We start from the raw sequence: 23,471 nt of genomic DNA on the forward strand, positions 1-23,471 counted from the left end.
TGAACTGTGTCGCTTCCTTTGAGTTAGAGTACAGAAAATACAACCAGCTTTTGGCTTTGGTTAATTGTTAGAATAGAACCGGGGAAATCATGAAGAGAGAATTTCCATGTCGGACGGATGCATCGTGAACAAAGCATGTATGTTGTTTGAATGACGCGCGTAGCTGTTACTAATGATGGACACGTAGTGATGGGATTAGTCTCTGTTAGAAATTTCTTTACAAAGGTAATAGAATAAAAACTGCACTCAAATCTCATCAGTCATAAGCTCTGCGGGAAACTTATTCCTCTCACATCATCAGTCCTGGTTAGCCGGCCTGCACATCACAAACTTCTCACAGCAAGCTCTGTCGAAGGCCTCACGAGATGTGCGCACAGATACTGGGCTGCACCAACCGCGGATCTGTGCGCCCAACACTAGAGTTATTCTGCTTTTAATTGAGAGGCTTATCTTTGTTGAGGCTATGCGTATATTGCCTTCCAAAAGCTAAAGTTAAATGGGATTTTTCAGTGTGGTGGCTTGATATGTCTCGCCGAGGCGTCATAACCTTTAAGTATCAATCAATCAACACTAGAGACAGTTTTGCCGACGAGGACGTTGAGAAACCCCGGACATCGGTCACTGGCAAAAAACCGGTCGGTTACAGCCATCACTGTGCTATTATTGCCAAACGACAGTATCGCCAGTGGCATCACATCAGGGAATGCTCAGACAATCCCCAAAGACTTTGGCATTTTGATTAGCTGACGACGCCACCTTTCCTCATGCATCTTTCGTACAGAGTCTTTGTTGGGTGGCCCACTGTACGAATCCTACGGCTCGCAGTGGCTGTTATGTCTTGATTTTACTCTCTGCTTCTGCCCAACAAAGCTTGGCTGCCAGGATTGGGTCGTGTTATCGTGGGGAAATCAGTTGCTGGATGATTCCATGCAGGGCTCTTTGACATCGGGTCTTGGTTGCCGGTTGATAAGTACGAGTGCGTTGGTACTATCGACATCTGGACCAGTGTATCGTATCATGGATTGGCCCGGTACTGCTTCCGCGTGTATCTGATCCCCTTGAGCTGGGGAGAAACTCGCGTTGGGTTTGATTTAGAGTTGTCTCTAGCTCCAACATCATTCCTAAGATAGTTCCTGAAGCGGGCGTTTGATGGGTTCTTGCAGGGAAGGTCAACGGAGATTGGCGCCAAGGGCAAGATTTACAAGCTACAGGGGAGACTTTGAGATCAAAGCTGATTCGGACTCTACAAGGTTGTTCGGGTCCGGCTGTGGGCCGTCAGCTTTGCCACCATATCCCTAGTCTGTTGTCCTTACTACTGTCTCATTGTTGCTGTGCAATGAATGCCCTTCAGCACATATCCTAATGTGTTTCAGGGCCTGAGACGATGGAATACCGCTTTGACGCTGGGCACAGTTCTTCGGCAGACCGTCAGTACTGTTCGTGGACCCCTTGAGGTGTCTCATAATACGAGGAGTAGCAAGACGATGGGCAAGATGATAAGGGAGACACTTCTCGAAGGCCACCTGGTTCTAGCCATGATAGGCCGCGAGGGATTCCTGACTTCCATGCCCCAGTCTTGCCGGAGCGCCGAGTATAACTCAGTGTATACTGTTACAATCTCCAAGTGAAATCGGGACTGATCGTCGACTAGCTTGCGTTGCATCGTGCCACTCGCTGTCTGCACGGTTGGCGACATGACATGCCTGACGGTGATCCAGATATCATGCTTTAGTCTACATAACTGGCACCTCTACGGACTCGACTGTTTCCACCCATTGCAGCCAATATCATCGCGCGAACGTGTTGGCAGGAAGAAAGCTCCTCTTTTTTCACAAGGCAGAGGCGTTATGCTATTGGCGCCGGCATCCCCGTTCGCGAGCTCGTTGATTTCCGGGGTAGCAGCATGTCTTGCCGCCCATGAGGCAATTCATGTTTCCGCCGTTATGGTGCCATTATTCGGACCAACAGCAAATATGTACGCTCATGCCCAAGATACAGTACGACATACTACGCGTCGGTGGGATACCGAGACCCTTTGTGCTGAGACTGAGAGGCAGGGGACGTGTCGACGTCATTCTCGCGACAAAGAATCGACATTATATCTTGGCTTGATAGCGCTAACTCCCGTTGAAACTATAATGCCTGAGCTACTGGTCCAATCCCCCTTGGGCGAACAACTCCCGCCCATCACACTCTGTGACAGGTCATAGCTTGACTTTCGGAAACATTTTGGTTTCCGCTTGAGGGACGAGGGATCTTCGCTCACACCATCTTCAGCGTCAGCTTGTGGAGTCCTCCAGAAGGTGTTTCCACTATCGGTGCTGCGTCCGTTTTCTCTTGATTGGTTTCATGCCTAATTAGGTTTGCCGAGGATGAGTCCAGATCCTTTGGAGGGTCTGGAGGGGCAGGGCGATGTGACGCTCTATTGGTGGGCGATAAACGGGGCTCATGAACCCTGAACCACGTCAAGCTTTTTAGATCCACCGTTTGCAAGACCCTCGCTTACTAGCCTCCACTCTCATCACATTTCATCAACGACGATCCCATGGGCTGAGTAATATCACAGTGCAGTGGCAGTATCCCGGATCTTTGGTAACCGAGACACCACACACTGGGTGCTGGAATGCAAGTGATGAGTGTATTGATGCGATCGATGGAAACCTTTTCTTTTTCATTCGGGACAAAAGCATGGCCTGTACAGGTCGTTGGGGGATAAATTCGCTAGCGGCCCGTTTTCACATCTCGGCCGAATGCATCAAGACTAATAGTTATCTCCTTTTTGCCTAACGATACCCTGCCGATGACTAGCGGATTTCATGATAAACGCTAGAGAACCTTGAATGTGATACGATGTTGGAGCGGGGTAGTTGAGCCAACCGAATCTGACATCCCATGACGACTAAATGACTATCGACCGTGGACATGCCTGCTCTTAGTGTTCCTTGCAGTACCAGCACTGCAACACACCATGTTTATGTGCCGGAAATATTTTCTCCTTTTGTCAACAGGTGACATTTATAACAATCCCATAAGATAATACTGTAAAAGACTGTGATGTTGTTGTGAACACCAAAAACTCGCCTGTGCGCATTTGGCTTTTAGGCTACAGTATTAAGCGGCTGCCTACCGGATCGATCAAGACTAGGTTTTTTTCCATGGATAGAGAGAGAAAAGAAATTAACTCAGAATAAAATACAACAGAACAGTCAAAGTAAGTATGAACATGCCATGAGCCTCGCAAAAGACTGTTGTCGAGAAATGAGGCTCGCGGTATCTCTCTGTCATTGCAACGCCTCTAACAGATGGATCCTCAGTCACTACTATGGAGCAATGCACCGGCGAACATACAGACCAGACGCTCGACATATCAACTATTGGGCACCTGGATGATACCTCTCATCTCTTGGGAACTCCATGGTTCTACACATCCAACGATAACCATCCCCAGTATGCCCTCAACGAAACTGCAGAGTACATACCCAGATACCTAAACGATCCGACTCTGGTCGAGTGGCCGGAGCCATTATTCTCTCAACCATATCCGACGCCTCATCAGGATCCGTCATTCACAGCCCTCACTACTCCGCCCATCAATGTCGAGTACTATCCCGAATCTTCCGTGCCTCAACTGCGATCAGAATCTACTCACCTATCGAGCTCTTCTAGCACCATCGAGTATCACCCAGAGCCATCGAAGGGACCAATTTTCTCAGAAATCACCTATGTGCCTAGCTCCCCAGAGGACATCGAGCACTACCGCCCTGTACCACCACAGCCTGAAGCAAAGAAACGCAGGGTGAGCTCCGGTGTACAGAGCACGATGAGTCTGCCCGACGAAATCCTCACCGCGAGTGTCCAGAGAGAATCAGAAGCTCCCCCGTCCACCAAAAGGCGCGACACGGCTAACAAGACGGATATCACATACCTCAAGAAGGTCAGGGAGAGGAACAAGCGGGCTGCGACAAAGGTCCGCATCAAGCAGCGCGAACAGGAGAAGAGTCTTGAGTCTGCCGAAAAGGACCTGCAGGAGAAGAACCACAGGCTGACGGAATGTGTCAAGGAGCTAACTCATCAGGTCCACGACCTGAAGATGCAGTTGCTCCAGCATGGAACCTGTGACTGTACTCTTATTCAGGAGTACATTGGTAATGAAGCGAATCGTTATGTTCAAGAAACGAGTGGATAGGCGGGGACTATACTAATGATTGTTACTCATATAAGATCTAGAATGTTATAATGGCCTCTTCATTTGAGATTCTGCCTTATAAGACTATAGCAATATCTAAATTTGCAATGAACACTGATGCCTACAAGCTTGAATCGTCACGAAAAACATGGTGTTTGTCTACTCGAGCAACTTTTCTCTCCTGTGATGGATTGCTAACGGTCTAACTGGAACTCTACAGTGTAGTGGCCTCATATGCCGTCAAGATGTCATAGCATTGACCTATCAATCAGCTTAGTAACAACGGCCAATCTTGCTGAGAGTGCTGCACCGTTACATCAGATAAGCGCCCTGACGATAGTCCCTTAAGTTTGAGCCGCATCAAGCAGGATAGTCGATCATGAGGATCATCCTGACATAACCATGTTGATGGAGGCAGATCGGCAGAACACGGCATTGTCCAATCATATTCCAACTTGACAACAGAGATGTCAAATATGTCTTACATCATATCGCAGTCAGGAATGCGGCTGCTTGACCCCCCCAGCACTTACAAGCATAACCATATCGGTCACTACAGCCAATGCAGTTAGCCGCAGCATCCATCATCGCCACATGCTAGATCCTAGATTGAGATGGGGGTGACATATATGCATTGGGTAGTACGTATGACATGCTGCATATTACAGCTTTTCCCCAGACTGGGGTTATATCACGCAGATCCGAGATCCACCAATCAAGGGACGGACTTTACTCGGGTCGGTCTGGGTCCGGATGCGAAGGATAATCAATCTCCTGCACACAGGCGTAGGTATGATGATGATGATATGTAATGAGGCGGATCATTAGATGCTGTTCAGATTACACGACGGTTGCATTGGGATTGCATTACGATGATGAGAGAATGCAGGTAATTACGCAGAATGACACATTCTCTTCATCTTAGTTGACGAGAGGTGTTTGCGGGAAGTGATACTATACAGAGGTTCTATGATAAAACACGATCCGTTGCTGAAGAAATCGATCCAACAACAATCTTCAATCACAAACATCGTCTGAATTCAACAATGGCAGAAGTAGCTAAGTGAGCTCTCCTACATCCCTCCTTCAACAGAGCAGTATGTAACATGTGCCACAAGACCAGTCTATACAACGGCCTACAAGCCTCACCCTAGCGAGAGGATGAAGGCGGCCACTTGGACAGGCACAAAGTCCATCACGCTGACCAGCGTGCCCAAGCCAACCATCTCCGCGCCCGCTGATGCCATCGTGCACATCACCCACTGCACCATCTGCGGCTCTGATCTGCACATGTACAACGGTGATATGAACAATGCCATGGAGAAGGGCCTTATCATGGGCCACGAAGCCATCGGCATCGTTGAGGACGTTGGACCTGACGTCAAGAATCTCAGTGTAGGAGATAGAGTGATTATCCTCGCTGTCATTGCTTGCGGCGACTGCTTCTACTGCAAGAAAAAGGAATATTCGCTCTGCGACAAGACTAATCCCTCCAAGCAGCTGGAGCAGATGTACGGGCATAGATTGTCGGGTATCTTTGGGTACTCCCTTATCACGGGGGGTTATCCTGGCGATCAGGCTGAGTGGTGTCGTGTGCCTAACGCTGACCTCACCTGCGTCAAGGCCCCCAAGGATATAGAAGCTGATAAGCTTGTTGGCCTCGCTGACGTGACCCCTACCGCCTGGCATGGCAATGAGCTGGCTGAGGTAGGCAAGGGAGATGTCGTTGGCGTCTGGGGCTGTGGCGCTGTTGGACTCTCGATCCAGCGTCTCGCGAAGCTGCGTGGAGCCAGCAAGGTCTATGCAATTGACAAAGACGAGCACCGTCTCGGAATCGCGAAGTCAATGGGCATAATTCCCATTAACGTCAAGGATCACTCTGATCCCGCTGACTACATCTTGTCCATTGAACCGCGCGGGCTGGACCGCGGCATTGAGGCGAGCGGCTTCAGGAGCACTAATTCAACTGCTCATGCTACCATGAGAGCTTTGGGAGTCGAGGGTGATAGCTCTGACACGGTGAGCGCCGCGATCAAGGCGACGCGTAAGGGAGGCAATGTCGCGCTGATCGGCGATTTTTTCTACAATACCAACAACTTTCCCATTGGAATGCTCATGGAAAAGGGCATTACCCTGCGAGGAGGACAGCTCTACGCTCAGAAGGTAGCATACCCAACCTACTTATTATGCAAGGGTACTAAATGTCTTGCAGTACTTCCCCCTTCTTCTGGACCTTGTCGTCGAAGGGAAATACGACCCCTCGTTCATGTTTACCCATCACGGTACAGTAGCCTCCTCGTGTCTATCAACCGGCGCGGTCTAACTTTTCTTTGCAGATAAGTTTGAGAACATCTCCAAGAACTATGATGCCTTTTTTAGTCACAAGACCCCTGGCGGATTGAAGGTCTGTCTCTCAACTGCCTTTGGACGTGAACAGAGTGGAGGTTCAGTTTGAGCATGATAAATTGACAATTGGTCATCTTGCGTCTTCCACTATGGAGAGATGCGATCGCAACTCCCTCACACTCTTTGTAGTAACAGATCATGTTCCAGTCTTTACAGAATAGTACAGGCCCTGCACAAACTATCATTCAGCTGCATTTGATTGAAAGGCACCACTGCTTCATAGACGTGATTGGTACAGGGGGACCAATATAACTCCACCTTCAGCTCTCCTCAACCGCTGATTATATACGATTACGTCTGTAAAATGATCCCGTGCAACTGATCCGTTTACCTTCAACACTGAAGCCTTTTACAAATGTGCCCATTCTACCCAGAAGATTGGTCAATGCACAAAGCTAATCAGCTCATAATCGTTGAAGAAGTACCTTATTCGGGTTTTCAGCTCTAGCAGGCCGCTGGGCTTCTGCAATATATGTCATAAGGGTTTAGCCACGACATGTATATGGTTAACAGTACACAGCTGATAAACTTATACGGCACATTGGTCGCCATGCAAGTTTGAGTTCAATATTTGCATGGGGGGGTTGAAACTGAAATGCAGTCATGGAGGAGACTGCTTGGTGATTGGCGAATTGAGTAATGCCGCTTCTGCCGCGTAGAGGTACAGATAGAGAGTCAAGACGGGATAAGAAGTGCAGTAAAGAATACTTAAACAAGCCTTGCTCTGCTGCTAGAAAGACAGAACAAACAACCCTGCCTTTTGTCTTCGATATCATACCCTTAACTATACCATTTTCTGAAAGCTATTACAATGGTGGTAAGTTTTAATGACTTGTCCTTTACATTTCGTTACTTATTCTCTATTGATCTAGAATCTTGTTGATACCGAAGGCCATGCCATCCTCTCTGGACCGGACAATTGGTACAAGATCGCCATTGCTGATGGAACGGAACTCGGTCTAACCCCATACAAGTGGACTCCGGGTTATTCCATTGATCTTAAGCACGGCCATATCTCCGCTGTGTCTCCTAGCGAAGGGCTGATATCTCGCTATCAGCGCTTTGCCAACGATGACAGGCTAGGTCAGGGTTGGCCTATTGGTGATAAGGGCTATCTTCGTTGCTTCGAGCCCATGTATGAGCATGATGGCCGTTCTCTCAACATCAACCTCACTAAAAATGTCTATTCAAATCTCTACGACATTGTGGCTACAGAATCTGCGCAAACTCCCATTCACGCTGAACAATTGGGTCACAATCGGGTTGCTCTGTACATTTACGATAAGGATGGCAAGATTCGCGAGTTCAGACTGAACAGAATCGGCGATGCTCGTGAAGACGCCCAAAGGGTGATACAGCAAAGCCGCAGTGATTTTCTGGTTCCTTTTGATTGTGAATTTGTCAAAGTAAGCACAAAGGTGTCAAATGGGCTCTTTAAGATCCTCTCTTGAACTGCCATCTTCCTACATATTTGCTGGCGAGATTTGCAAGAGCCAAGTAGAGAGTTCAAATGCTACTTAGTGCTCGTATATGGGGCTTATTCATTGTGTAATCGCGTCCATGCTATTCTTCCTTACACTACATAGTCTATCCTTTATGCTCCTAATTCCTGGTGAAGCCCTCTGAGACGATTAGTTTGAATCATATATCATTAGCCTCATATCTATTTATACTACTTTCCTAACCCGACTCTGATACCCCAGGGTTCTTCGTCTTAGCACTGTTAGCGTGAATCTCCAGCATGCACTAAGACAGAAACAGTTCTACACAGCGAGTTGTCATCACCCCAGCGGACTCCAGATTAACTCTTATTATGTCTAGCTATGATACTCTTAGGCCACTTTGCCACTTTAGAAAACTTGGTGTCACCATCCAACTGCAAGTCAATGGCCTCTATGAGTCTCCAAGACCAGCCCTGAACATACCAAAACTGATGTTCGACGAGGCTTAGAAGCACTGAGAAGTAAGAGAGCAGGACAAGAGCGCACGGGTCGTTGGCTTGGATGTCTGACATGACATTCGCAGAGATGACATATGGAAAGAACATGACCATACCGATCTCCGCCTGGGAACCAGCGTGTGCAATGAGGATCGCCGACTTTCGCAGCTGCAATGTAGCAAACTCATAGTCTTCCCTGTTACAGTCTGATAGATTAGTGCGCTAAAAGGCGAAGAGACGACGCAGTGCTTGGAATGTGTCTGGGGGAGAGCGCTGTGATCTAACGGCGGGCCGAAGCTTTATATCAACAGTCAGCGCAAATTGATCATGTGGACGGAGCAGGATCACGTACTCGTAAGAAGCCTCATCATTCTCTCCGACTATCCAGATCCCATGTGCCCATGCCGAGAACGGCGTCTGCGTAAGATTGCGCCCCGCACCCAAGAGGCTAGAGCGAATACCACGTATCAAAACAAAGATCTGCAGAATATCCGCCATGGCATCTGCTGTCCGGTCCGCCGGGGAAAATGCATATATGACGATTGTGGATGAGAAGCAGAACGCAGGGTGCCAGTTCCTTTCGCCGATGCTTGGAAATATGCTGCGGAAGCCTTCCATGCCGCGGGTCTGGTGATAGGCTGCGAGATCGAGATACCTGTCCCTTCTTGCAGGTAGCAGATGAGCTTTTTGCAGAGCTCCGACGGACAGTAGGCCGTGTGATAGAAAGGGTGTGTAATATGACATCTCAGGGAGGACCGTGCGCCAGATGTGCTGGATGTCCAGCCTCAAGGCAAGGGTGTTGGCTGTAATAGTGGAGTAATGGTGCATCAGTTCCAGGCCGTGATCTTGGAAGTCCAGAGACGCGCCCGGCAACGGAGTACTCCATATTCCAGCAACTGATAATGCATCATGACTCGGGTCAGTCTCTGTGTTATTTATGCCTGCCCGGCGGACTGGCTCTACGTTCTGAGGAGACTGTTCAGATGAGGTCAGGCTGCATGTCATACCACGACGGGCACAGTTAAAGCAAGAAGGGAGCCTCTCATCGCACTATGCCGGAAAGATTGTGAGATGTCAGCAAAGTTGGCCAAAGGAAGATCTAATAAGGAAGCTCCATAATATCGTGGCCATGACACACGTACCTTGACTTTTCTACGTTTGCACTCTCGGCATCCGCTGCGTGACTTTGTATGGGAGCGTCATGGTTTCATCTCTTGGTACCTCCGACAGAGTGGTTGATATTGGTGAAGATGTAGAGGTCAAACCGCGGCTTCGGACAAAATGGACTTGTTGGATCGTATGGCGGGAGAGAATCTAGTTATAAGCTTAAACCTAGCATAAAACGCGAATACGCGGGATTCGGAAGTGCCGGGCATGATAGGCATCCAATAGAATAATAGGGGCTTAGCTTAGATTTGAAATGGATATGCTATAGATCCACATCGTCTCTAAGGCTCAATCGTCATTTCCATAATTAAGCTATAGTTTCGAAACAAAAGCACAGAGGCTATAGAGATTTGGAGTGGTATTTTTCATGGATATAAAAAGCTCAAGATGCTCCACTGCTAAAACTGACTATTGTTCTTCCATAATAAAGTCCGCCCCTTGAACAGAAGCTCAGATCTCAGCAAAGTCATTTATCGCGGGCTCATCTTTTGCCCGAGAAGAAATAAACATTGTAGCACTTCTTAACGACCCCGAACATGGCTGCCAAATGGGACCCAAACTACCGACACGCCGACTGGTCCTTCTATCGCTACGAACCCCTCAACAGCCATTATACTATTCAACATCACAACGATTATCCATGTCTACCAGATAATCAAGACTAAGACCTGGTATATGCTGGCATTCTGCTTAGGCGGAGTTTGTGAGTCACTCTAGGAGACTTTGTACTCAAACATTCACTGACTGGCTACTGTAGCTGAAATAGCGGGATACATTGGCCGTGCGATCAACTCGACTGAGGACCATGGCTGTTGGAAGCTGGGCCCCTACGTCGTTCAAAGCGTGTTGCTTCTTATTGCACCAGTATTGATGGCGGCTTCTATATACATGATATTGAGTCGTGTCATCCTCCTCACGGAAGGGGAGGTACATGCCGTAATCAAGAGGCGATGGTTGACTAAAGTCTTCGTGATTGGGGATATCGTATCACTACAGCTCCAGTCTGCAGGTGTGTATAACCTAGACCTCAGCCTTCTACCGCGATATTGAACCTCTACTAACTGTTGGATCGAATACAGGCGGAAGTATGATGTTGGGAGCAAACGAAGGCAACAACCTCATGAAAATTGGTGAATATGTCATCATCGGCGGATTGTTCTTCCAGCTTACCATCTTCGGTATCTTTATCGTCGTCGCCAGTATCTTCCATCTTCGGATGAGCCGGTCGCCTACCAACAAGAGCCTAGAGCCCTCGATTAGGTGGCGTCATTACCTCGCTACCATCTACGTCACAAGCGGCTTCATTTGGGTTAGGAGTTTGTTCCGGGTCATTGAGTACCTCGATGGTAACGACGGATATCTCATGAGGACTGAGGCCTTCCTCAAATTGTGGGCTAGAAGTGTTATTTGCAGTTGAGATTTGTGGCTGTGAGCTTATTCCGGCAGAGAGAACCTAGAGGCCTTCCTCTTCGTCTTCGATGCTACTCTGATCTGGATTGTCATGGTTTGGATGAACTGGTATCACCCCAGCGAGATTGGACTGCTTCTCCGGAATGAGTTACCGGTGACGAACGGTTTCGAGCTACTTCCGTTTCGTCGGCGATTTGAGAAGCTCCGAGCTTGAGCCAGACTTCTTTCGTCGGCAAGAGGGTGTATCCGGCCTTTGGTGTTTAGTTAGGGGTTGAGGATATAATCTAGAGAGGGGATATAATATGATGTAATAGCGCCGGACTTAACCCTTCCTTTCTACTCGAGAAGTCACTTCTATAGAAACTTGCTGCTGGTAAACTGCCCGGATTGGCTTTTACAAGAGTGCTATTTTGAGTTGATATTCCCCACAGTTGAGGGCTCGCATCATGCGCCGAACACACGAAGCTTGGTGGCAATGCGTTGGCTTGAGTAATGACGGGGTATATCATTATGGGTAGGTAGTTATATTTTAGTGCATATGACAACATTTCCAGCGCGCTAGTCATGAAGAAAGAGCTCGTTCCACCAAGAGAAGTACTCCTTCTTGCCGAGCCCTGTCTGCCACACAGAGTGATGTATGTGACTCTGACACTATACTGTATCTTCTCGGAGGGTTACATAGAAAGCCATATTACCTTTATACTACCTAGTATAATAATTACCAAGCCTCCATCAGAGCAAGCTTCTTCTCCGCGAGCCACTTATTCACCTCAACCACTGTGTTCTCCCAGAGTCCCTTCACCTGGTGATCATCTTTGGTTACAGGATTAGGCTCCTCCAACTTTCCCAACGGGACTATAAACTTCCCCTTGAACTCCAGAGCATCCTCCGCCGTCGCTGCGAACAAAGAATTGGCAGCACCCTGCTCAGCACTCAAAAAAGACGCCCGAGCTATAGCCCGGACAACAAAGTTATTGATAGACAGGACACCCTCTGTGAGTACCTTCCCAGGATGTACAGCTACGCAAGTAATAGGCAGATTCTGTTGCTCAAGTCTTGCCTGGAGCTCTTGTGTGAACAGCACCACGGCTGTCTTGGACACAGCGTATCGAATCATGTCGAAGCCAAACATGAATCTTCCTAAGTATCGCCATTGCCAAGGGTATGACGCAACTGGTTCCTTGAAGCATGTGGGGGAGTCGAAGCTGAACTTGAAGCTAGCTGGGAGCATGCTGTTCATCGCCGTGGAGCTGAGGTTTATGACCCTGACGTCAGCATCTGGATTCTTGGCGGCGGCTTTGAGAAGGGGTAGAAGACGGTTGGTTAGGATAAAAGGTCCCATGTGGCTACGGAGGTTAGTGATCTGTTTACCCTTAAATTGGTGGTTCAGGGTTCACATACTTGGCAACCATGTGTTGTTCGTATTTACCGTCAACTAACATAGTAGAGGACGTCGATGCGGCTGCATTGTTGACTTCGACATCGTCAGTTATCATCAGGGAAGAGGACTATCCTAAACATACTCAGAATATGCAGTTTGGTCTCTTTCCGCTTCAGGTCTTCGACAGCATGAGTGATGCTGACGGGATCATACAGATCCATGACCAAATGTTGAACATTTCTAGCATTGATACCGGTGTCTTCGGTGAGTTTGTCTATTGCTTGTCGTGCTCTCGCTTCGCTTCGTGTGGTCAAGTACACTTTTGCTCCCTTGAGAGCCAGGAACCTAACTGTCTCGAGGCCAATTCCCGAGCTGGAGCTGTGTCAGTCGTCGTACAGTATCAACCGTAGAGCTTACACTCACCTGCCGCCAGTCACGACAGCGACTTTGCCGTTCAGATCTGGCATATCTGTGGAGGGATTCCATTGCCGTGTTCCCATTGTGTCTTGGCTACCAAGCTGCGGATAGAATCGAGATGGGGTAAAGGTCGAGGACTGTAAGGATGACAAACCAGTGAAAATTAACCTTCTGCAGAGTAAAGACATATTTAAACAGTCACCGGTGCTTTACGTATGTCAGATGTATAGCTTCTATATCTAACCCCAGCACGTCATTCAATGTAACACTATGCCCCCACCGTCAGTGCCCCAAGTGTCGCTCTAACGAAGCTTAACTTAGCATCTCCGATCCAGCTCCGCTAGCCTCCATCTCATCTCCACCGCACCTCCGCAACCAAAACCCGAACTAGACCATCTACTCATCTCCAGATCATTCAAGCACATCCACAATGGGTCGCAAAACCAAGCAAAAGTCATGCTTCGCTTGCGTTGAGACCAAGCGCCGCTGCGACAAGCGATATCCCTCATGCTCGCGCTGTCTCGATCGGGAGTCGGTCTGCACTTATCCGCCACTACCAAGACGACAAGCTCTCGACTTTACTAAGGGAGAAGCTGCGCCAGATATAGGCTTCGGAGATATGTGGACTTCTGCGGCTGATGCAAATAGCCTTGCGTTGGTAGGAGAAATCTCCGAGCCATGGCTTCTGGATCCCGTCTTCAGCGCCGGTCTAAATTGTCCCTCGATACCATCATGGACGCCGTCTTTATCAGATCCATCGTCATTACCAGGTTCATCCTCGAATGGGATAGCTGAGGCTTCTGGTCAGCTGGCGTATACATCCCGGGACTTGGGCTGGTTTTTGGGACCTCAGGCATGGACTATAGGATATCACTACAACGCCCCAGATGTGATACCTCCAGCTTCCGTCTTTACCAATTTCATCCGCGGCTTGCAGAACTGGTTGACCCGTTTTGTCCAGACAGGGCACAACCCATTTATCCACCGACATCTGTACTCCGACTCCGGATATCCGCAATGCATTCAAGATGCGTACTCAGCATGCGTTATCTCCAGCTCTGCCACAAGCGAGAATGAAACGATCGTCAATGCAATTTCTGCTACTCACATCACGAATCTACTGAATGCTCAACCAACTAGGGGCCCGAATATCATCTCCACTAGGGATCATCTGGCCCGCACCCAAGCTCTTCTCATCCACATCCTCCTCGCGCTGTTCTCTCCCTCAATTGAACGTCGTGGAAGAGGTGAGAATCTCATTAGCCTTCTACATTCTTGGAAGAATCAGCTATGGGAGTCTGCAACAAACGATAGCACACTAGCCTCACCATTGCCGATCATGGCGACTTCTGGTGGAACAGCTGTCGGGGAACTAGATCCTGTCCCCAGCCTGTACCGCTCTTTCATCCTCTCCGAGTCTATCCGCCGTACCGGGCTACTGTGTAACATTGCCACCGGTGTATATGGTGGCTTGAAAGGCAGCAACATACAGTCATGTGGTGGCGACATCCACATTACAGCACAAGCCAAGTTTTGGAAGGCTTCTTCATCTGCACGATGGGAAGCTGTTGCGCGACAGACCGATCCGTTGTTTATCTATTCCCTAAAAGGTCAGATGCTGCTGGATAGAGGTGTTGGTGCTGCCCAGGTTGATGAATTTGCGCGACACTTGTTCACTATTATGTGGGGTTTAGAAAAGGTAGAGACTTGGGCTGTGAGAACTGGAGACGAGGTTTCTGCTGTATACTAGAACGAGCAAATGCAGAATTGGAGTTACTCAAACTCCAATCACTATCAAATTAAAAAAAACCTCCTTGGTTGTCTATGCTCGTTTATAAACCTTTTCGGAAACTAAGTCTTCTTCAACAAAGAATGTCTTACAAAGCACCCTGAAGAATGTGGACAAGTCTGAGAGCCCTGGCTCATTTCTCGGAGTAGCTGTTAATGTCTGCTAAAAAGATCTTCACTAATGATGGAGACATTGACAGGTGGCCCCCGTCTTCACTCGGGGACCGGCTGCACTCCTCTCGGACTGGTCGGGCTGTCGCAGGTGGGACCACTCCGATTCATCTCCACTTACTCCGCGCCAACTCCACTGCAAGTCCACTGCAAGACTATCTCCAATCGGCGTCGAGTTTCAAGGCGTTGATTGCCCCTCATGGTAATGAGAAATCTGGATGTGCCTGGCGAAGTCGGCAAGGACTTCGTATCTCGTGAAACAAAGACGTGGAGTAATGTGTGGAGTCGGAGAAAGGTGAGTTTACAAAGGAGCACGGTGCCGACAGTGTCGGGATCTATAATGATAAAAGGAGCTTCTTGTCTCGACGCTACATACTCTCGAACTCACTTATCATCCATTCATCAATTCACTACTGTTTACCATATAATTACCAACAATGCCGGCTAAACAAGGCTCCCTGTTTGAGTGGATTGCCAAGCTCAATGATACCCTCTTCATTCAACCCAACGATGAAATCGCTATCAAGGCTATAGACCAACAGGTTGACCCAAGCCTTGTCACCAAGTAAGATCACTCGTTCGCAACGTTCGAGACAACCTATCTGACCTGTGACGTCCCAGGATTAATCACAATGTGTACACCTACGAGCAGTTCAAAGGAGGTCTCCTCTACGTCCGTGGTTCGACTACAGCTGTCCAAGACGAATTCAGTGAGATCCTCACATGGGAGGATCGAGAGAAGGGAGATGGTGTTGTTGCTGTTTTGAGTAAATGGAGAACCAAGCATAAAGAAACAGGCGAGGAGACGAAGAAGACGAATGTGATTCTCTGGGAAGTCAAGTTGATTGATGGGAAGCGAAGGCTTACCGGACAGACTGAGGTTGAGGCAATCTAGATTAAATTGCCTTTTTATGGGTCTTAAGCATACTGTCAATGAGGCCGGTGTAGCATGCATTCAATGGATCTCTCTCTGGGTCCTATGGAGACTCTTAGCATTTTATCGTATATGGAGTCACGCTCAATCACAACAGATCAAATAGTGAATAAGTAATTATTAAAGATATGCCGTACGTCTTGTCTGTAATACGGAGCATATCATACAGAAAGGAATTTCCAAGATGCGTCAAGTAACTTTTCCAACTTTTCCCACTATAGGCCTGCAATCCATTGATGCGGGCAGGAGCAAAACCTCTAGTAAGCACCGCACTTGTTGCGCTTGACACAAGATCCGGACTGTTAAGTTGCATTAGTTGAAGTCGTAATTGCGAGGATTCAAACTCACCTGGCTTCGAATAGTACCCTCCTTGCAGAAGCAGCCAGGAACGCACTGCTGGGTGCACGGTCGGGGCTCAGGCTCATTGCAAGTCAAGGGACAAGCCGTGCCGCATTCAATGAACTGTTCACCCTATAGATCTGTGTTAAATAAAGAAACAAAGTCGAGGAGAGAAATGCTTACAGCTTTGCATTTCGGAGTAGTAGCGGCAGGAATGGCAATGGAGCCAGCGACGAAGAGGGCGATGAGGGAGAGAGAGTACTTCATTTTGAATGCGTGATAGATAGATTGCTGGTAGTAGGTGAGATTGTGAGCGAGGTGTGAAGGTAAGGAGCAGAGAACGAGATGCTGCGGAAGCTGCGGAAGCATAGGTCTTATATAGAGTTTATTCCTGTTACATTCACATGCCATCTGATCAATCTTTCTTGGTAACGGATGTTTAAAGTTTTCATAAAAGTACACGCCGCAATATGACATTCGATGTTCAAGGATCCACCAATGCCAAGATGGTCATGAGGCCTCGTGAAGGGAGGAATAAGACAGTAGCGTCATAGGTAATTTATGACTAGCAAGGAGAGACTTTAAAATTCATCAACTTAGCTAGATAATGTCTTGTCTCGGGGATAGCTTCCGGCTTGAAATACATTATTCAAGTCTCTGAAACAACCGGATGAGAAGGCTTGGTACATTCCTCTGTAGTCCATTGAGCACAGCCATAACCAGATGCAACATTACTGCACTGCCCCACTCCACCCACTGAATAAGCCGGTAGTGGCCGCCCGGGCCGAGATATTGATCACCCCGGCATTGAGGCTCTTAGGTAAAGATGCTTAATTTTCTCCGAGACTGCAGCTCGTGTTTCTGCAAGGGGAAAATTCTGCATTTTGAATGACTTACTAATTTGACATCAAATGAACTTTTGCTCATGCATTATACTCGATCAGGGAGTTCATGATAAGACTAGGCATTTAAAGCGTAATAGCATAAAAGAGATTTTTATCAGGGTCAAGCATTTTCACAATCAGGAACATTTAGTTAAGAAGGAAAATAACTTTTAGTATTTCTCTATATCATGTTGTAACTCTAGCAATCATATGCCTTTAACATCTCTTCTTGCCGAACTCGAAACTCCAATATGCTGTAGACTCCTTGTACATTTTTCCTCGCATCTATTAACCCAATTGATCTCATTCGGAACTCCTCCAGTATCTTTGTTATTGACTTATAGGAAGCATAGTGGCTCAAAGTCGCAAAGAGCTTTGTTGATGGGCACGATGTCGGTGGCCAGCGAGATGAGATCGCCATCTTCAGACAGATCAACCAGATCTGAGGAAGGTTGGTTATCCCGAGTATATTGGTCTCTGCTTTCGAAACCTGTAACTTGTGGTTTTGGCTTTTCGTTCACGCGAGGCCATGTCTGATTCCCAGTCGCATCCCACATCGCCTCCCGCTCTAGTTCGGTTTGCTGGGGGGCCGGAGGCCCGTACAACCCATCCCAGTTCTCCTTAGGCGGCTCCTCGTAGTTCAACTTGGGCAAGTCTGAAGCGCCCACCTTGCCATTGTAGAGCAGCTTGTAGCCCATATATCTGAACCATTCCAAGTCTCGCGTGAGGAGACGTGCCTTGCCATGCAACTGCCAGTACAACGGTCACGACTCATCCGTGGACTTTGTGCCGCCAGACTCGTACAAGCCAAAGGCCGGCTCAAGGTCAGCAGCGAGCTCGACGTCAGGTGCCTTGATGATCTTGCTGTTGGGCAGGCCTGTCCCAGCGCTGTATTCGTGGAAGCGCTGGACCTGGCGGGCGAGGAGACGGACCTTTTGGTCAACAGAGAGAGACATTTTGAAGGTGGTGAAGGTGGTGGTGGGGGAGAGGGTTGGGTAGAGGAGATAAAGATTTGTTATGGTGATTTGTGAGGTGAAGAAGTATACTTATAAGAGAAATAAGAAATTTGTGTGAAGACTTGAAGAAAGTGAGTCTGGGAAATACTGAAAGGAATAATTAAAGGAAAGGAAATTCTTGGAGGATGGAGCTGGGAAGCTGGCTATTTATAGGGAGAAAAGATCACTGTGACATTTATTATCAAGATAACTTTGCTGGCGTAAGATAAGGGTTTTAAAAGAGGCTTCAGCCACCAGGGCACAAAGGACACCAATAAACACATACGGGCAAAATACTCTCTGCCCTCACTACCACCTATGGATAACTTGCTCATTGTGAAGAAGCTTGACGTCTTACCGCAGTGTCTTCGTGGCTTTATTTTCATACCGCCATGTGTCGGATCAAAGTCTTATTGGGTATGCGCCGTAAGCTTTCTGTTCACGACGGCGGATACGGTCAACCTTCAGAAACAACACTGCTAATCTGGAGTTTAAGTGCATTTGCAGAGCCGCACTCTCGATTGGTTCGGCAACACTGCATGTTTAATTTCTGGGTTTGAAGTCAAAATGACTACCAATAGAGTTCGTAAAAGACTCAAAGATAGCCAACATGCAACTTGACTCCTCGATTGGGCAGGTAATTTCACGCATGAGCAGATTCTTTTTAGATTCGGCCTCACCTTCTTTATGATTTGACAGTTACCGCGTCATGCTGATGCTGCCTAATCGCCAACCTTTCAGCTGACTTTGACTGCCTGCGATGTTTAGTGTTTCGGTTTCAAACTGTACTTCAGAGCTCACGTGGATCGTTGAAAAGTCAAAGCCCAGGTTCGCAAATCAGAATAGAGATGGAATCTAAGTAAAGAGGTAGTAGTAATACAACATAGAAAGTTAAGAAGAATAACAAGGGATCCCACCAACTCATCGCCACCGACGTATCACCCATCCCCATCCATCAGCCACTTAAAACCTAGATCTAACACATCCTTTGCCACTCATCTTCCGTCCACTTCCACAAGTACACTTCTTATCTGCCCACACAAGGTTCCCATTATCACAAACACACTTCCTCGCATACCCATCCCAACTCGCCGCATCTCCACAGTCAACAGTGCACTGGTTCTTCGACCAAACCTTGCCATCAGGACATCCACAAGTCTTATCATCTGCATCAAACACTTGCCCCTTCTTATCACAAATACACGTATCAGACCGAGAGTTATAGGACGCGTAGTCTCCACAGTCGGTGATACACTCTTTGCCACTCCAGATCTTACCGCCTGTGCATCCGCAGCTGAGGGTAGTTGGGTTAAAAGTCTGGCCCTTTTTAGCACAAACGCAGGTCTGGGACTTTTTGTGCCGTGTGGCGAGCTTCCCACAGTCGATATGGCACTGTCCGTCAGACCAGACTAGCTTATCAGGACAAGAGCATGTTTTCGTGGCACTGTCGAAATTCATACCGTCTTTGTTTCACACGCATCCTTTGGCGGAGTTGCTCCAACATGCGTCGGAGCCACAGTTCGAAGCGCACATTTTGCCGTTCCAGCGTGTATCAGTAGGACACGTGCATGTATTGTCATCATTAAACGTCTGACCTGCCTTTTTGCAAACGCAAACATCGTCCTTGTCGTAAGCGTGTGAGCCACAGTCTTTCTTGCAGCCCTTCTTGGTGGGTTTGTAGCCGTCTTTGCAGACGCACTTTTTGTCGGATAGGACGGTGTTGGGCTTGTCGCAGATACAGTTGCCTTCGGTGTCGCGGGTTGAACCGTCGGAGCATTTGGGTGTGCATTTGTCTTTGACGGGTTCGTTGCCGGGCTTGCAGGTGCAAGTGTTTTTAGAGTCTAGCTCAGCGAGGGCGTCGTCGCAGATGCAGATGTTTTTGTCGTTGCGAGTGGATCCTTTGGGACATTCTGGCTTACACTCGCCGTTGACAATTTCATGACCGGCTGCGGTGCATTTGCAGGAGCCGTCTTCCTGACGAGTGGAATCCTTGGGGCATTCAGGCTTGCATTCTCCTGCGAGAATCTCGTATCCAGCGGTATCGCACTTGCAGGTGTTGTCTTGCTGGCGGGTAGATCCTTCAGGACATACCGGTTTGCACTCATTACCAACAATTTCCTGACCGTCTGTAGTACACTTGCATGTTCCATCCTCTTGGCGAGTGCTACCTTCGGGACATGCGGGCTTACACTCTTCCTTAACCAGTTCATAGCTGTCGGTATCGCACTTACAGGTTTCATCCTGTTGACGAGTAGATCTCTCAGGACATTCAGGCTTGCACTCCCCACTGACGATCTCGTAGCCATCGGTAGTACACTTGCAAGACTGGTCTTCCTGTCGTTCCGAGTCTTTGGGGCATTCCGCCTTACATTCGCCATTGACAATCTCAAAGCCTTCGGTATCGCATTTGCAGGTATCGTCCTCTTGACGGGTTGAATCTTTCGGACACCCTGGAACACAGGTACCCTTGACAATCTCATAACCTTCGGCGTCACAATCACAGGATCCATCATCTTGACGCTTCGAGTCTCTGGGACATTCAGCTGTACATGTGTCCTTCACGATCTCAAAACCATCTTCGTCGCATTTGCAAGTGCCGTCCTCTTGGCGACTCAAGTTTTCAGGACACTCTGGTACACAAGTACCCTTGACTATCTCGTAGCCGTCTGCATTACACTTGCAGGTATCATCCTCTTGTCTCGTGGAATCCTTAGGGCAGGCAGGTGTACAGATATTTTTGACTATTTCTTGATCATCTGCGTCGCATTTGCATGTATCATCGCCTTGTCGTGTAGAATCAGCCGGGTTCGACAACTAGTGGACATATGCCTCCTACCCTGTGTTGTTGGAGTCCAGCCTCCTTGCATGTCCTTTACCCAATTCCTCCTGTTGATCACACTCACAGAGCTATTCCCTTAGCGAGAGACGGTATCCTGACCCGCCAACTCGCATAATCATCTACCGGTCTTGAACCCGTTGGCCCGCTTCCTTCTCTCCCCTGTGCCTTACACTAACTCTCGATCCAGGAACAATATAGCCTAGCTGTGATTGGTCAAGGGGATTATCACTCCATCTCGCTCTTGAGGCTACACACAGCTGAAAAGCACAGACCTTGCATTGAGCAAACATTCTTCTTCCCCTCACTTACCCAGAATAGAAACAGGTATTTTGCTAGGTCATGGCGCCGCGATACCCGAGCTTTGAGATGTCAAACTAGGAGGCGTCAAGGGCGGAGGAGGATCAAAGAAGCGCCGCTATTCAGGGAGACGCCACAACGCCACTTTGAACAGTCTTGGAATCTGGGGCGCCACTTTTCATTGACAGAAATCGAATAATGGCATGGTGGAAATTGGATCATGCAGGGAAGTCTTTGATAAAGAATTCCCCTTTGTGGTATTCTCGTATTAATTTCCACTTCTTCGTAGGGACGCATGCATGGCAGTTGGTCGCAGCCCTTGCAAACTCACGCACCGTATAAACTCAATCACGTCGATCAACAGTGCAGCAGCCTGTCAGCTTCAGCGCTCCGACCTTGAGGGAAGAGTCCATGCGTCACTCGTAGACGCAATCTGTCTGGCGAAGCTTAGTGGCTGATCGTCCTCATAACGGCCGCAACCCATCTCTGGGTAAGCTAGAGATGCAGTTTGCTGATAGTCTCAGCCCTACAACCATTCATGCTAACGTCCAATTTCCACATTCAGACAACAATCCGATCGCTAGAGCATCGACAATCTAGATCTATACATGCCAAGATCGAGGACGGGATCTGAGGGGGAGTCACGGCTAGTTGTCATTCAGCTTGTCCAGTGACCTTGAACCTGTCAGCTCTTTGATCGGCGTGTCTGGTACATCTTGCACGGACCGTGCATAGTGGAACGCTCCTGACGATCATGGTCATGAGTCTACGATACTCCGAGATGTCAGATAATGACCTCGAGTTCAGCAATCAGCCGAGAGCCGAGTTCATTGATAGGTGCTCACGCGCCAGCTGTGAGAAACGATATATGTCGTCAATTCATCATCGGTCTTAATCGCTAGAGCATAAAACTTAATCATGGCAAAATCACAAATTTTATAGCTACCCTATAAAGAATAGTCCTTCTTAAGCAGCGAAAAGGTTTTACAGTGTCATTGCATTCAATAGTCGCGTCAAAAGGAAAAATGACAGGATAAATACAGATCGCATTTTTACCATACATAATGCTTTCGACTGTGCTGCTTCTAGATATTAAATATGCTCGGAACCATTATTCGGAAGTGGATATGAGCCTCCCGTTTCCGATATTACCCCGCGTCTCTTTAGTGCACCATGAACGAAGCTTAACGAGTGACAATTAGCCTTTTCGTCCAAGATCGTCAATCTTATCTCTCTAGCCCGGGGTCGCAGGAGATAAGCATACTTTGTAAGCATCCAGATGCTACATATGTCGTCTTAAGAAGCTAACATCTCAACAGGGCCGAACAGCAATCTCTTGATATCAACTGATAAGGAGCTGATAGTAAAGAGATACGATCTAGCTTGTGTTGATTCAATTACGAGACATAAATTCTCTATCGAGTACCAAGATTGTGACTGCATAATCGCTCCTCCGGTGCTGCCGGGCTTGCTAGGTCGAAGTCGGTTAACATATTCTATAGTTCTCTCACTGCTGGGAGATCACGCGGAGATAGAATTGAACTCAATTCAGTTATGTCACTGTTTGTTTGAGTCAGTGGCGTGGATCTCTTCCGTTGTGAACTGGAGCAAGGTTGTTGCTATTACTTAATCTCCGCATCATATTGAAGCATGCTACAGTGTCATTGCTCATCTATATTTAGAGAGAGAAGGTCAAGAGCAAGTCTGCAGTTTGTCACAATCGTATGTTCTGATGTCAGTGCCGGGTACAAAGGTGCTTAGAAAGAAAGAAGCTGCGGAGCAAAACGGTTGCATTCAGGTACCCTGCTTTAACCCAGATCATTCACTGGCTGAAATAACGAGAATGCACATCGGTTAGAGAAGTGGCTTGCTCAAGTGTTCCTGTTATGATGTAACTCTATCTATGGAGTAACGCATCTAATGAAATTGTTTGATGAACGCTTCCATTCTCATCATGACTTGTTGTTCCCATCTCCCCGGTCCCGGTCTAGGGTGACATGTGGAGTCAGACCAACAGAGAGCAAATAGGAACCGACTTCAATACGGTCCAGCCAATAAGAGCAATTAGACGTGCATATTGAAGACTCCACAGTGAAGATCGGTTTGTGGGGTTCGTTTGGAAGACTCTCGGTAGCGAGAGTAACTACGGGACAATAACAAATTCCATTCAAGCTTAAGATAACAGCATATAAGCTACAGCATATTAGGGGCTCTACCAGTATCAGTATGATAAGATCTGTATTCTCAGCAAGGATTTTCTTAGAATCACCAATCTAAGCTGAAAAAACTGTAATTATCATCACCAGGCCCTCTACCAA

General features: G+C 47.9%; 11 protein-coding genes across 11 annotated transcripts; 6 read left to right on the plus strand and 5 right to left on the minus strand.

Moving 5' to 3' along the window:
- Nucleotides 1-3,322: 3,322 nt before the first annotated feature.
- Nucleotides 3,323-4,186, plus strand: FTJAE_1846 (uncharacterized protein; the record flags this gene model as incomplete). The annotated part of the gene is made up of 1 exon (XM_037347978.1): nucleotides 3,323-4,186. One exon carries the CDS (start codon nucleotides 3,323-3,325, stop codon nucleotides 4,184-4,186), a length of 864 nt encoding a protein of 287 aa, XP_037211055.1.
- Nucleotides 4,187-5,232: 1,046 nt separating this feature from the next.
- FTJAE_1847 (NAD-dependent aldehyde dehydrogenase) lies at nucleotides 5,233-6,641 on the plus strand (the record flags this gene model as incomplete). The annotated part of the gene is made up of 4 exons (XM_037347979.1): nucleotides 5,233-5,249; nucleotides 5,305-6,349; nucleotides 6,399-6,468; nucleotides 6,523-6,641. The coding sequence occupies 4 exons, from the start codon at nucleotides 5,233-5,235 to the stop codon at nucleotides 6,639-6,641; spliced, it is 1,251 nt and encodes a 416-aa protein (XP_037211056.1).
- A 762-nt stretch (nucleotides 6,642-7,403) lies between these two features.
- On the plus strand, nucleotides 7,404-8,043 carry FTJAE_1848 (uncharacterized protein; the record flags this gene model as incomplete). Its single annotated transcript, XM_037347980.1, has 2 exons — nucleotides 7,404-7,409; nucleotides 7,465-8,043. The coding sequence occupies 2 exons, from the start codon at nucleotides 7,404-7,406 to the stop codon at nucleotides 8,041-8,043; spliced, it is 585 nt and encodes a 194-aa protein (XP_037211057.1).
- Nucleotides 8,044-8,272: 229 nt separating this feature from the next.
- On the minus strand, nucleotides 8,273-9,577 carry FTJAE_1849 (sterol uptake control 2; the record flags this gene model as incomplete). The annotated part of the gene is made up of 4 exons (XM_037347981.1): nucleotides 8,273-8,312; nucleotides 8,518-8,727; nucleotides 8,884-9,497; nucleotides 9,539-9,577. The coding sequence occupies 4 exons, from the start codon at nucleotides 9,575-9,577 to the stop codon at nucleotides 8,273-8,275; spliced, it is 903 nt and encodes a 300-aa protein (XP_037211058.1).
- A 657-nt stretch (nucleotides 9,578-10,234) lies between these two features.
- On the plus strand, nucleotides 10,235-11,322 carry FTJAE_1850 (RTM1; the record flags this gene model as incomplete). The annotated part of the gene is made up of 5 exons (XM_037347983.1): nucleotides 10,235-10,340; nucleotides 10,393-10,401; nucleotides 10,456-10,707; nucleotides 10,778-11,087; nucleotides 11,145-11,322. 5 exons carry the CDS (start codon nucleotides 10,235-10,237, stop codon nucleotides 11,320-11,322), a joined length of 855 nt encoding a protein of 284 aa, XP_037211059.1.
- Nucleotides 11,323-11,826: 504 nt separating this feature from the next.
- FTJAE_1851 (carbonyl reductase) lies at nucleotides 11,827-12,989 on the minus strand (the record flags this gene model as incomplete). The annotated part of the gene is made up of 4 exons (XM_037347984.1): nucleotides 11,827-12,454; nucleotides 12,510-12,582; nucleotides 12,632-12,861; nucleotides 12,913-12,989. 4 exons carry the CDS (start codon nucleotides 12,987-12,989, stop codon nucleotides 11,827-11,829), a joined length of 1,008 nt encoding a protein of 335 aa, XP_037211060.1.
- A 347-nt stretch (nucleotides 12,990-13,336) lies between these two features.
- FTJAE_1852 (RNA polymerase II mediator complex component) lies at nucleotides 13,337-14,656 on the plus strand (the record flags this gene model as incomplete). The annotated part of the gene is made up of 1 exon (XM_037347985.1): nucleotides 13,337-14,656. One exon carries the CDS (start codon nucleotides 13,337-13,339, stop codon nucleotides 14,654-14,656), a length of 1,320 nt encoding a protein of 439 aa, XP_037211061.1.
- A 646-nt stretch (nucleotides 14,657-15,302) lies between these two features.
- Nucleotides 15,303-15,760, plus strand: FTJAE_1853 (uncharacterized protein; the record flags this gene model as incomplete). Its single annotated transcript, XM_037347986.1, has 2 exons — nucleotides 15,303-15,430; nucleotides 15,487-15,760. The coding sequence occupies 2 exons, from the start codon at nucleotides 15,303-15,305 to the stop codon at nucleotides 15,758-15,760; spliced, it is 402 nt and encodes a 133-aa protein (XP_037211062.1).
- A 296-nt stretch (nucleotides 15,761-16,056) lies between these two features.
- On the minus strand, nucleotides 16,057-16,405 carry FTJAE_1854 (trypsin Inhibitor like cysteine rich domain protein; the record flags this gene model as incomplete). The annotated part of the gene is made up of 3 exons (XM_037347987.1): nucleotides 16,057-16,098; nucleotides 16,148-16,270; nucleotides 16,322-16,405. The coding sequence occupies 3 exons, from the start codon at nucleotides 16,403-16,405 to the stop codon at nucleotides 16,057-16,059; spliced, it is 249 nt and encodes an 82-aa protein (XP_037211063.1).
- Nucleotides 16,406-17,360: 955 nt separating this feature from the next.
- FTJAE_1855 (uncharacterized protein) lies at nucleotides 17,361-17,978 on the minus strand (the record flags this gene model as incomplete). The annotated part of the gene is made up of 2 exons (XM_037347988.1): nucleotides 17,361-17,724; nucleotides 17,827-17,978. 2 exons carry the CDS (start codon nucleotides 17,976-17,978, stop codon nucleotides 17,361-17,363), a joined length of 516 nt encoding a protein of 171 aa, XP_037211064.1.
- Nucleotides 17,979-19,487: 1,509 nt separating this feature from the next.
- FTJAE_1856 (multiple epidermal growth factor-like domain protein) lies at nucleotides 19,488-20,884 on the minus strand (the record flags this gene model as incomplete). The annotated part of the gene is made up of 2 exons (XM_037347989.1): nucleotides 19,488-20,800; nucleotides 20,854-20,884. 2 exons carry the CDS (start codon nucleotides 20,882-20,884, stop codon nucleotides 19,488-19,490), a joined length of 1,344 nt encoding a protein of 447 aa, XP_037211065.1.
- Between the last annotated feature and the right edge of the window lie 2,587 nt (nucleotides 20,885-23,471).

The sequence above is a fragment of the Fusarium tjaetaba genome (assembly GCF_013396195.1).
Source record: "Fusarium tjaetaba strain NRRL 66243 chromosome Unknown NRRL66243_c0000033, whole genome shotgun sequence".
In the NCBI taxonomy this organism is placed as follows: Eukaryota; Fungi; Ascomycota; class Sordariomycetes; order Hypocreales; family Nectriaceae; genus Fusarium; species Fusarium tjaetaba.